The sequence below is a fragment of the Falco cherrug genome, chromosome 1 (assembly GCF_023634085.1).
Source record: "Falco cherrug isolate bFalChe1 chromosome 1, bFalChe1.pri, whole genome shotgun sequence".
Lineage (NCBI taxonomy): Eukaryota > Metazoa > Chordata > Aves > Falconiformes > Falconidae > Falco > Falco cherrug.
The window spans coordinates 83,692,876-83,705,842 of NC_073697.1; the positions used below are offsets into that span (position 1 = coordinate 83,692,876).

Consider the following 12,967-nt stretch of genomic DNA (forward strand, 5'->3'; position numbering starts at 1 on the left):
GCCACAAAATGGCGGCTCCGGCGCTAGGGCCCGGCAGGGGCCGCGGCCGCTCACCCGCCGGGCAGGGGGCGGCTCCCAGCATCCTCCGCTCCGCCCCACGCGGCCGGCGCAGCGCTGCAGGGCCACCGGTCAGACTGGGGCAGCTCCGCGCCCCGCCCCCATGGCGCCGTCTCCCGCCCCCCGCCTGCTCTGACTGGGAAGAGGCGGTGTCAATCCCGCGGCTTCCCCAATCGCCAACGCGTCCCTCCTCGCCCCTCCCTCCGCTGCCGGCTTCCACTTCCTGGGAAGTTGGCGGTTGGCAGCAGCCGTTGGAGTTCGGAGCTCGCGGGGTATTCGGCTCTCTCGCCGTGGCCCGTAGCCCCTCGGCAGCAGGGCTCGCTGCCGCCGAGCTGGAGGCAGCGGGGCAGCAGGAGGAGTCGGAGGCGCCCAGCCGGGCCGCCACCGAGCCGGACCCGGGGCAGCGGGAGGAGCCGGGGACGCCCAGCCGGGACGCCGGCGAGCCGGGACCGGGGCAGCGGGAGCGGCGGCCTCGGCCGCTCGCCTGCTTGTCGCAGATGGAGGCCAGCCTGACGTGCGCCGTGTGCTTGTCCCTCTTCGAGGAGCCGGTGACGCTTCCCCAGTGCTCGCACAACTTCTGCCGGGACTGCGTGCTGGAGTGCTTGGCCTCGGCCGAGGCCGCCCGCCTGCAGCAGCAGCAGCGGGGCCAAAGCCAGGCCCGCCTCTCCCGGGGGGGGCCGGGGCCGGGCGGCGGCGGGGCCGGCGCCCGGGTGTCCTGCCCTCTGTGCAGGAAGCTGTGCCCGCTACCCCGGGGCGGCGCCGCCGCGCTGCCCGTCAACACTACCCTGGCGGAAGTGGTCAAGCTCTACCGCTCTGGCACGGCCGGGGCCGCCAAGGGAGGGGAGGCAGAGCAGGGCCAGGGGCCCGGCCTGCTCTCTCCGCTGGCGCTCGGAGGAACTTGCCAGAAGCATCCAAGCCGGCTGGTGCAGCTCTACTGCCGGATGTGCCGCCAGGCGGGGTGTGGGCAGTGTGTCTCTGAGGAGCACCGAGGCATCTTCCACTCCGTCAACCTCATAGACACGGTCTACCAGGAAGAAAAAGTAAGCGCGCGCGTCCCCTCCGCGCGGGGTCCACGGGCCATCCCACCGGGCCCGCGTTGCTCTTACTCAGAACCGCAGGGAAAAGCCCTCTGTGGTGGGCTGCAGTCTTTGCTGAAAAAAACATACTGCTGCTGAGAGTTTATTCCGTGCCTGGATCCATTTTTTCCAAGTTCAGGAAAATGCTAGTCCTATTATCAAAAATGAGAAAAAAAAAAAAAACCACAAACCAAACCAGCCCACCCACAGATAGGTTGTTTATAGACCCTCTGAACTGTCTTAGGTAACTTGGGTCATAGATAATGACATATTTAGAAATAGATGGATTAGGTAAGTAATTTAATAAATGTAAAACCCAAATACATTCTGGCTTGCATGAGGAAAGCAACTGCCTGGCCTAATGGTTGTTGGCTGATTGCAGTGGTAGCTGTGATTTTTGCTAAAATACTAATTATCACTAGCTTTTCATGTCCTGTGCAAATTGTGTTCAGGGTGGTATGTCATACGTACACATACAGTGTGGTAATTGAAACAACTGTGGGGCAGCAATGAAGAGCATAGGTATAAAAATGTAAGTGCAGCACTGACTTCCTTAAGCCAAAAGTTGTTTTTGCACTGACTTCCCTTCTGCCTTTCCCATCACCAGTTGTGTGCCACTTGGGGAAACCAGGGGAAAAGTCTTTACACTAGACCTTGTAGGTAAAACTTAGTGATAATGTAATGAGGTAAAGAAGGAAAAAGCCTTGATAATCTTAGTTTAAAACCAAACAGAAATAACTCTGTTGCAGGCAAGTTTTCTATTTTATCAGTGTGAGGTGAAAAAAAAAAAATTAGTATTACACAGTTGCTTGTCAAATTGGAACAGCAGAATTAAAACATAAGTTGTGATAGATGTGTGTGTGAGGGGAGGGGTGAGGTTAAAAAAAAACGGCTGAGGGAAACAATGTTTTAACTATAAAGTAATCCTGTAGCCATGCTAGCAATATGTATTGTAGGTGAGCCTAGAAACATTGCTTTGACAGAACTAGCAGAAGGAAGTTTGTCTACTGATCCAGGAGAGCCTTAAATATTAAAGTGATGTTTTGAGTCAAAACCCTTGTTTAATACATTGTACAGAACATCTCATGATTTGATTCTTGATAACAACTGACATTTATGGAGTGAATAAAGTCGTAATAATATGTTTCAATTGTCTTGCAGTTAACCTTCTTCAGCAGTCTGAAAAAAATGAGAATAATAAATGAGAAGCTGATGAATGAAATCTCAAGTCAACCAAATGATACAAATGTGAGTTACAGATGCTGGATATTATTAATATATATATACACATGTGTGTGTGTGTCTTTGTTTCTGTTATCATGATAGGTTAATCACAACATGAAGCATACTTGTGCTTCTTGTGGCATGGACGTGTTCTGAGTTTAAAGGAAGTGACCCCATGTAGACACTGCTACTGCATTTTCATCTGGTTTTATGTTCTTGTATTTCTAGATGGTGCAGAACAATGATGCAGAAATAATTGCACTGGAATTTGGAGAAGTTTTCAAGACTCTGGAATTGAAGAAATGGCAATTGCTAGAAGAAGTTGAAAATCAAAGAATTAAAAAAGAGAAAGAATTTCAGATTTGGAAGAAAATGAAGGAAACTCACAAGAAGACCATTGAGAATTTTTTGAAGGATTGTGAAAAGCTTGTCCATGAGTGTGATCCTCAGCGCTTCCTGGAGGTAATGGCCTTTTTGGTATTATTTGATCCCAGTTGTATAACAAACTTCAAATAGAGCCTGCTATACAGTAGATCAGGATTATGACTGAATCAGGAAAAACAAATTCAATTAATGAAAAAAGCAGACTAAAATTGTTGATCACTTTGTGCTTTTTTAAGTTTTTCATTTTAGAAAGGTTTGAAAAGCTATCTTTGCAGCTTATGAGTGTTTTTGAGTGAATTTAGTAGACAGTTTCTTCACTGAATACTAATGACATTCATATTAGACTGTGTAGCTGTTGCTGTAAAACTTGCTATAACATGCTACCACCTGTGAAAGTAAGCTGCCTTGGTGCTAGTTAGTGAGTTATTTACTAGTACTGCTTTCAAAATTCTCATGTTTATTTGCTTTTTCATGTTTATTTTCAAATGCGTTCTGTATGAAGCATTTCTATTGCATTCTTAAACTTGTAAGATGTTAAAAATGCTTTCTCTGGAAAGACTGGAGCCAGAACTGGTAACTTGTCTGTGCTGCACAGTGGAGTACTGTGTTGGGATACCAGAGCTAAGGTGATTATACTGATACTAAAATCTGCTGTAAACTTTCCACTGAGATGTGCAATGGAGATAAATCAGCCTATTCCAAGCTAACTTAGGTACTTCTGACATACACTGTACTATGTAGCATGTGTGCTTATGTATACAAGACCCTGAAAGTCTTCCTCATAGTGTTCAAGGGAACTGCAGAGAAAAATGCTGTTTCTGATTTAGAGATAAATGCTAGAGGAATCCAAGATACAAGCTTAATCTTCACTGTCACCTAAGCTAGTGTAGACCTTTTAATCTTATGTCAAACACTGTGGCTACAGTTGTATAGAATTTAGGCAGATGGTAGATACGGGGCAAAGTACTTAACTAACTGCTGAATTTTGTGTTTTCTTCAACTTCAAGGTTTATGTTTTCCTAAGAAACAGCGGCATGCTGCTGTTTTTTGTAATGGGTCTTTTTGCTGCCTTCATATAAATGAGAAGCTAAGAAAGGACTTAGTTTGAGTAAGTTTCTGGCACCAACTAGTTAAAGAAAATTTCAATTTTACACAAAGTTAAAGTGACTCCCACTTTTGGAAGAAATATTCTGAATCCAGTGATTAGTATGCTTTGAACTTAACACCTTCCCACCTGCCCACTGTAACAGTACACAACTCATTTCAGTGAGGTGGGCTTTTGTTACCGTTTTAAGAGTCAGTATAGTGAGATCACTAGATTTTTATAGGGAAGCAGTTAGTCTATAATCCAGTCAGTTTTTTACTTTTCCTTGCCCATGCTTTGCAGTGTACTTCATACTGCTATTACCTGGCTGCTTTAAAAATAAAAGGCAGCCTTTTTAAATCTTAGTGTAACAGCATCTTGAGAGCAGTAGCAGAGGCTTCCCTCACCAAGAAATAGAAAATAGTCTTTCGTTTGAATGTTTACAAATAACTGAACATCTGAAATGGATTAGATAACCATATGGGTCATGAACTATTATTTGAATGTCTTCAATTGGCTCTGAAGAGGGTCTTTAACACAAAGTATTATAATATAAATCATTGCTGCAGGCATACTTTTTTTTTTTACATTTGGATGCTTTTTTCTTTTTTTCAATGTTAACAGGTTTATTTCCTATAGTTACGTGAAATGAAGTTTTGTTCAGTCTGAAGTATTTTGATAAAGCAATTATCTCCTCCTTTTGAGAGTTGGAGGAAAACTCATTCATATCTTACAAATTCTTGTTTTATTTATAGGTGGCCTGTGGCTTGAACACAAGGTATATATATATATTTTTTTATGCTTTGTTAGTTCTCTAGTGTAATTTTAAGATTAAAAGCTAAGAAAATGGTTACTTTAGATATGGTCAGATACAGCAATCTAACATGAAAATAGTATTTAGTAATTAAGACATTATAATGCTTTCAGATTTTTGGATGCTCCATATTCAAAATGTTAGGTAACGTGTCCAGAATTTTAGTGATGTACTGTCTGAGATTAGAGATAATAACTTTTGAATTGGCCCCCTGACAAAAACTGAATATATGAATTCACTAATACACGGTGACTGGATATTTTTAGATGTCTTATTTAAACTTGGGAACCTGGAAGCATGCCTAGAGCATTTACAGAAATCTTGAAGTCTAAAGGCATGTATGGAGATTCTGCAGTGTCTTCATTTTTGTGTTTGCAGTGCACGTATCCTGTATATTTCTTTCTAATGATTCTTAATTACATTTCTTATCACTTTTCAAGCAGTGTTTAAGAAAGAATTTTGGAAATTAAGTTCTTTAAAATATGTTGTGGTTCAGACTGACATCAGCAATGCCCTCTGAAGAAAAAGTGTAATTTAGATTCAGGTACAGTACACCAGGAAGGGGGGCTGTGTGTAATGTTTTTTGCTGAACTGCAGGCACTACTTCTTGCAGTTTTCATTGCGTATGAAACCTATTTCAAATGAATTTTCAAGTAGTTTTAAGAAAAAAAATTAGAAAACTTCACATGTTATTACTTTTTTGGATTTCTTCTCAGTCTTAGTGATTTCTTTTTAAAGTATTTTTTCTGTATTAGGCCAGTGAAATTTAGTTGTTGGCATGTAAGCCTTAAGAAAAGTTTGTTTGCATTATTTTTTATTTCCTTTTCCAGAATGAAAACTCAGCTTGACCTGATGAATATAGCATCCAGCTATGAAAAACCACCAGAGTATACTCAAAAGAAGATGGATATCAAAGCTGTGGTTAATGAAATCTTGGCTTTGAAGTTGATGCCTGTTAATGTAGACATTGTTAAAGGTAAGGAAGAAGGACTCAATATAGGACAAGATTCAGGAAATCAGTAGGAACCTGTAACCTGGGGAACTAATTGCTAATAAACAATCTGTATGGTAAAAACATGCAAGTGTTCAGAAAGCATCTGAGAAAATGTATGGATGGTAAATTCATCAAGGGCTTTTAAATGCATTTTATAACTATACTTTCTGTAGAAAGTCCTTAGGCTGTATTTTTGGAACCTGGGGGAAGTATCCTTATAATCTTCCTACACAACAAGTACCACCACTGTTGGAAGTGTGTCACTGAACTAGATGGGCACTTCTTGTCACCATGCTAAATGTTAACTAAGCTCTGATTAAATGCTTTTACCTCATAGGAGAAAATGTTGGTCTTTGTATCCAGGCAGGCATCTCCAGGCATTTTGAAAACTTCTTATATGGGCCTCTTGCTTTATATTACAGAAGTTTCAGCAAGTACTAGGGCCACTTAAGGCAGTATAATTTTGTTCTTAATTGGAATGTATGTTTAGATGCATAGGAACCTTTCGGTATTTTTTCCATAAGTAATATGCTCACCATCAGTATTCTTGTGCTGCTTTCTAATAGATCTACCTTCTGGAGGAAATGAGAACTCAACAAAAAACACTCTGTTTAAAAGTAACGTACAGCAATGGCAGGACCAGAGGAACACACCCAACACATTTCTTGTAAGTTATTGACTATGGAGCTACAATACTGTACTATTTTGTTTATTTTGTAATATTGAAATGAAATGTAATGTCTGCTGTAAAACATTTTTCAGCCTGTAGCAGGACAGGAGGAAGCACTAGCAGACGGTAGCAGAATCTGTACTCATGTAATGTCAATGTCAGAAATGCCAGCATTTCAAAACATGAGTCATGAGGTATGATTGAACATCTGTTGTAAGTATGGCTAAGTTACTGTTTGTTATGACACAACTTTCTAAATAAGCTTTTGTAATCATTTTCAGTTTTCTTGGTAGAAAGTTACTCTTTCAATTCTAGAATATAAATCTGACTAGGTTATTAAAGCTGTCAGAATTTTACTCATCTTTTTTATTATTATTATTATTTTTCTTCAGAAAGCTGGAACTTAATCTTACTACTGACATTAAATACTTATTTCTGTAGTTTAGTGTGGCTTTTGGAGTTAGATCTGTAGCTTTCTAATCCAAATAAGCTTCTCTGTTGCCTATTTGAAGAGAAAGTAATCTGCCTGTGCTCTGTTTTCTGAAGATAATAGAATTCACTCTTCTGAGACTACCTAAATTCCTGATAATTTGACGTGAAACTGAATCCAGTCTCTTTTGCTTCATTTCCAATGATCAAATTATACAACTAGATTTTTTTTTTCCACTTACTAGCGGTTCCATGTGGGTGGCTGAGTGAGTATTGTTCTGTACAGAATTATTTTAGTTACAGTTAGTGAAACATGGCTGGCAGTGAATCAAATAACGTATGTTCCGAGAATACCAATGGCAGATGATTAAATTAAAAAGTTGCTTAGGACCTTTAAATATAGAATTAATTGTTCTTTTGCTATATTATTTTGAAGAACATCTGTTTTCTATTCCTATTGAGAACAGTTTATATAGTTATTGTATCTAGTAAAAAAAAAAAACTAAATTGGTTTCAGATAGTTATTTTTCGTGACAATTTGAGAATTTGTCACTCAATGTCTAAGCTAGTATTTTTAGCCATTTCTGGTTTTGGCAGTGACTTTAAATTCAGTTTTCTGTAGCCTCCTATTTCAAAACCTACTTTGTTGTCAGTGTTCCCTGTGTATCTTGGTTGATTGTTTTTACAGAACTTTTTTCCGTAATGACTTGTGTTCTGTTGCCTTCTAGCACCAATGGAAAAATACATTATAAACGCTATACAATATATGAAAAGTTTTGTTCAATCTTAGGATTGTATGTGAATTTTATAACCACTGAATCCACAAATGCCATTTTACTGAATGGGATTCTTTGCTGTAATTGTAGGAGTTACGTTACAAATACTATATGGAACGTCAGAAGCTCACCAATGAGTTGAAGACACAAACTTTACCTGCAAATAAAGCCTCAGCAGTTACAAATTTATACTTTCCAAAGGACAGGTCCTCAGGAACTCCTGTACCTTCACCAATCAAAGCAAGTGACACGGATAAAGTAAAAATGGGAACCCTGCAAAGAGCAGAAGGCTTTGAGAGAAGCTTTTCTGAAACCAGTAATCACAGCATCCCGTGCACAAATATGAACTTTTCTGAAACAAATGGTGACCTAAAATCATTTCATGAGAGAAGCTCAAAGGAAGTAACCACTCCAGCCTTACCAGAAAACTCTAAAGACTTAGCAGTTAAAGAAAAATTGCCAATGCAGACTTCGGCAGTTGTTTCCAATGAAATGGACACAAATTCTAGCAATTCATCTGGCTTGAAACCAGCAGAATCGGTAGCTGTAACTGTTTCAAATTCAGAATTTCTAGATGCTTCTGCAGAGAGACTTTCTGCTTCAGCATTTGCTTTCAGTGCACGTAACAGCTTATTACCCAGACTTACTAAAGATGCAGGTACATTTTCCGTTAAAAAGAAAGACAGGAAATCTGTTTTCCCTCAGTTTTATCTAGGTAAATGTGATCATGTGGATAAAACCGATAACCAGGATGAAAGCAAATTTAGAAAACATGGTCCTGTAACCAAAATCACAGTTTCAGATGTGTCAACCAGTCCTAATATTGATGCAGCAGAAAGTGAAAAGCCAGATTTTTCATTTCCCCTTAGCAATTCAGAAAGAGATTGTTTTGCAGGATCAGGAGTCAGCAATTCCTTTAAGGTTTTACCATTATCCTCATTTTTTAGCCAATCTGAGAAGCCATCTGACAAAAATACATCCTCTCACATGAAAGCAAAAACACTTGCTGCAAAAGAAACTGCAGAATGTGGTACACAGACACTGTGTTTCTCATGGAAACAAAAAGTTAATGCCTCAGAATCCATCACATCTGTGGCTTGCAGTACTTCAGAAACCACCACAGCAGCTGGGGTGAATGATGTCTCAGAGTCCCCCCTTCTCCCCAGTAACTGTGTATTTTCCTTCAAAAATAACTGTTTTCCGTTGCCTTCACAAGTATTTTCATTTGGAAGTATTGTCAGAAATACTTCTGATTCGCTGACTTCTTCAGTGTTTTTGTCTGGAAATGGTACTGAAAAAATGGAAAAAGAGACGATGAAATCTCCTGACAAAACACCTGTAAATCTAGGGAAGCCTGTATCTTCAGAGTGTGCACAGCCTGCTTCTAGCCCAAAATGTGAAGTTTTTGGTCTTCCTATGAACTCATCTAAGAAAACTAAGAGTACAGAAATGCTTGCTGATAGTAATTCTTGTAGTCAGCCTTTATGTTCAGTTGTCCTTCCTGTTCAAAACAAGAATGAATCGTCTGCTCAACTACTTACTACAGCAACAAAACAAGAAACAAAAGTAAAAGATGAAGAAAGTAAAACTGTTGCTGAAAACAGCTGTTCCTCTTCTAGGAAGGAAGATGAACCCGAGTCTGTACAGTTCCCGAATGCAGCTTGGTCTGTTCCCAGTGCATGCAACGATCCATCTTTAGGAGGTTCTGTGCTTACAGTAAATGAGGCAGGAGGAATGCCAAGTGACAGTGATTCTGATACTGAAGAGCTAAGTCAAACATCTGGCTCTACAGATACCAGCAGTGCATCAGAATATTTTTCTGTTGCCGAAGACAAGATATCTACTCGAAGAAAATCAGAGACATGAAGAGGGAGTGAAAAGGAAGATAACCATACTTAAGCTGGAATTAAATAACTGCTACTTAGCACATTAAAAACTGGGGATACCTGTGATTTTACAGCTGTTGTTCCTCCTGATTCTTGCCAATTCAGGTATCTCTGTGTTAGAAACAAGACTGCGTATCAGCAAGTACAGTATACTAAAGTGATTTTTATAGTATGAATCCAAACTGAAGAAACAACCAAAAATGTCGTGTTTTGTTAAAGACACAAGTATGACCACATATGCTGTATCTTTAAGAATGCAAGCCTCCCGAAAAGTGCCACTGGGGCACATGTGGGTGGTGGGGAACCGCGGTGTCCCAGAAAGCCAGGTCAGTCTTTCAGTACAGCAGCACTTGCACTAGGGTTAAATGAGTAAGAGTACAGACAACAGCATTCACCTTATAGGCAGGGAGCAGGGAGAGCCATGAAAATAAAGGATGTTGAAGGGCATTACTGAAGACTGTTTTGTGGATCTCCCTTTGGATATCTTCTTTTTCTAGGAGGTATTTAATGTATATTGGAAGTGCAGCTTCTAGTATAATTTCGATAATCTGGTTTATGCTTTTGAAATTGAAACACCATATCAGTGTTCTTGTTATATGTTACAGAAGAGTGTCAGCTATGTTTATGAAATGCTTTTATGAAAGGTAACAGTCACAACTAATTTTCGGTTCCTTTTGGCATCAGTTTGGGAATCAGTGGACAGATACTAACTTGGGGGTTTGATGAAAGCATTAGGAGAATATGGCTTTAAAATTCAAAGATCTCCTTTTTTGTGTAACAACAGGAAAAAAGGAAAATGGCATTTCTAAGTGTTAATGATCCAGAACTCATGGAATTTTCAGTCTGTGAAATATGACACAAAGGATAAAAGTACTACATTTTCTAATTTATTAACCATTTTTTTTGCATCCAAGAGATAATTTGCTTTAGCTGTTAGATTATGCAGATAGTAGTACCATTTCAGAATAAAGCTCCATTTCATTTAGCATTCACTCTCCAGCAAGAGCTGGTGCCAGATTTTAAATAAAATCATCCTGCATTAGGTGGATATGTCAACTGGCAAGTATTAGATCAGAATGCAGAATGTTTAATATCTCTTCAGAATTCACAGGCTACTAGAAGTTATCTTTAAAAAAAACACAAAACCAAAACCCAACAACTCCAAACTATCTTTGCAACTTCATAACAGAAATATTACTTAAATTTAAATCCCTGCAAGACTTGCCAATATATTTACTGTGACAAAATACTTAGAAATACCATTCTTGGTTTAGGAAACGTTGACCTAATTTTCAATTTGACTTGTGTTAAACTCTTGGCCTCAGTTTTTCTGTGGCAGTGCATTCTTCTCTTAAATATGCTGAAAAATAGTTCTAGAATTTACAAAATTTACTGATCTTCCCTTTGTGTCTGCATTACAGTATGGAAGGTGGTGAAAATTCTCTTCATTGTTACTTTTATAGTTATTTACGTTCATATCTTTACGTCTTACTGTATTTCATTTTTCTCCTAAGAATTGTTCTGCTTTTATCTCTAGACATTCTTGTCATGTTCTGCATCTGTAGGAGAGAAGTTTTAAAAAGGTATTAATTTAAATTACTGGAAGACAAAACGCTGAGTGTGATAACAGCAAGTGTGTCACGGATGGAGGCTGATCGCACTATAATGAAAACGAGATAAATGGAACAATTTTAGAGAGACAGATAAGGCACCTATAAAACTTCCTGCCAGAAGGCTGTAGAAAACATTTGTGTTTTGTGACCAAAAAAAAATAACCTAATGAGTTAGGGTTATTCAGAAGCCCTGTTGAGTTTCTTAAAATTGCTTATTTTCAACATATCTTCTGTTCATTTCTATTAATGCGTTTCATGAGAGTTTGATAAAATTAAAACTTTAAAGCATATACCTCATCTTTTAGTGAAAAGACCATTAGAGAATAAAGCAAATAGACTATGATAAACTGTTTTTGAAAGCAGATATTGTTGGTGTGTTGATTCAATACAGTCCTAGGACTGCTTCTCAAGCATGCTGAGTTCTTGTCCAAGTGCCTTATAGCTCAACATTAAGGTTTTACAGGGGAGATAAATGGTAAGCAGGATGTTTTATTTACAATAGGTCACAGTAAAATTACAGTCCATCCAGATACTAAATCAGTAGTTACTGGTTTTCTGATATTTTCACAAGTTGATTCCTTGGTCATTCTGACTCAATCATTTGGTCATCCTTCACCATTGACTCTTTACCAAAAGCCATTACAGGAGTGAGGTGCTTTTTTCATTATTACGTTATTAGAAGTGAAATGTTGACTGCTGTTACTAACGCTTTAAGAGACAGTGCAGTCTTCAATATATAAAAATAGTACCCTGTGATAGACCTAAAAAGTTTGTTTTTCACCCAGAATTTCATCCCCTACTGGTCAAATAACAGAACACAATAGGACCAATTTCTGACTTTATTCCAGTCTTCAATATATAAAAATAGTACCCTGTGATAGACCTAAAAAGTTTGTTTTTCACCCAGAATTTCATCCCCTACTGGTCAAATAACAGAACACAATAGGACCAATTTCTGACTTTATTCCTTGGTCAATTAATTGTGTCTTACCTAAAAAGACTACTCCATTTATTCAGGAAATATGAACAGAGAAAGATCTAAATAAGGTCATTTCTACCCTAGTTGAGGAACAGTTGTGCAGGATTTATCTACATATGGCATGACTCGCCAGACAGTAAAAAATAATTTGAGTAAATTTCATTTTCCAAGCAGAGTTAAAACAATCTTTTCTACTACTGTGTTCCATTGCTGTCATCAATTTGTTTCATACATTAAAAAACTGGAAGGAAAAAAGTTTTAAATAAGTTGATGGTAGGTCAGCAGCACTACCTGACTGCACAGAGGTTTGCCAGTACCAACTAGCAACATTTTGCATGTGGTTTAATGCTGCATAAAAGAGATTTCAAGCCAAAGACTGACTTTGAACACCAGAGCTAATTCCAAGAAATGGGATTCTGAATTGTCCTTAATGCACGTTTTACTATCAATAGAGAAGAGGATAACTTACATCATTATCTTAGTCATCTTTGTGGCAATGAGGGCTGTTGTCAAAGCCCAGATTTCCTGGATTAGCTAAAATGTTAGTATGTATATATTTTTACAGACTACAAGTAGACTAAAATGTACTGTTATCCAGAAGAATTTTCAGGAATAGTTTGAAAATATTGTTGTAAACCTTGCTTTGCCCAGCAAGAAAACAAGAAAATAGCTAAGAAACTTATTTTACTAAGCTCAATAATTTGTATTGCAAGGGACTTTTTGACAAGTATGTTAGAGGTGTCCTGGATCTTCCTGACTCTTAATACAAGAGGAGAAAAATGAAGCAATTCTACATGTGGTTGGAACACTTCAATCACACTTGATTGTACTGATATAAAACCCTCTTTATATTGAAATTTTGTAGACTAAAACTGCAGACTGATTTCAAAGGTTTTATAATGCTTCATGAAGGTACTACTTTTAACTTAATAAGAGCCTTGGAAAATAATTAGAACAATTTATTTGATTGTAACTGCTGAA

The 12,967-nt window shown here is 38.8% G+C and overlaps 1 protein-coding gene across 1 annotated transcript; it reads left to right on the forward strand.

Annotated features, from left to right (window-relative positions):
* Window positions 1-6: 6 nt before the first annotated feature.
* LOC102047314 (uncharacterized) lies at window positions 7-11,369 on the forward strand. Its single transcript, XM_014285744.3, has 8 exons — window positions 7-1,097; window positions 2,295-2,381; window positions 2,586-2,819; window positions 4,581-4,603; window positions 5,470-5,615; window positions 6,200-6,300; window positions 6,396-6,497; window positions 7,599-11,369. Exons 1-8 carry the CDS (start codon window positions 9-11, stop codon window positions 9,372-9,374), a joined length of 3,558 nt encoding a protein of 1,185 aa, XP_014141219.2. The 5' UTR covers window positions 7-8; the 3' UTR covers window positions 9,375-11,369.
* Window positions 11,370-12,967: the final 1,598 nt, after the last annotated feature.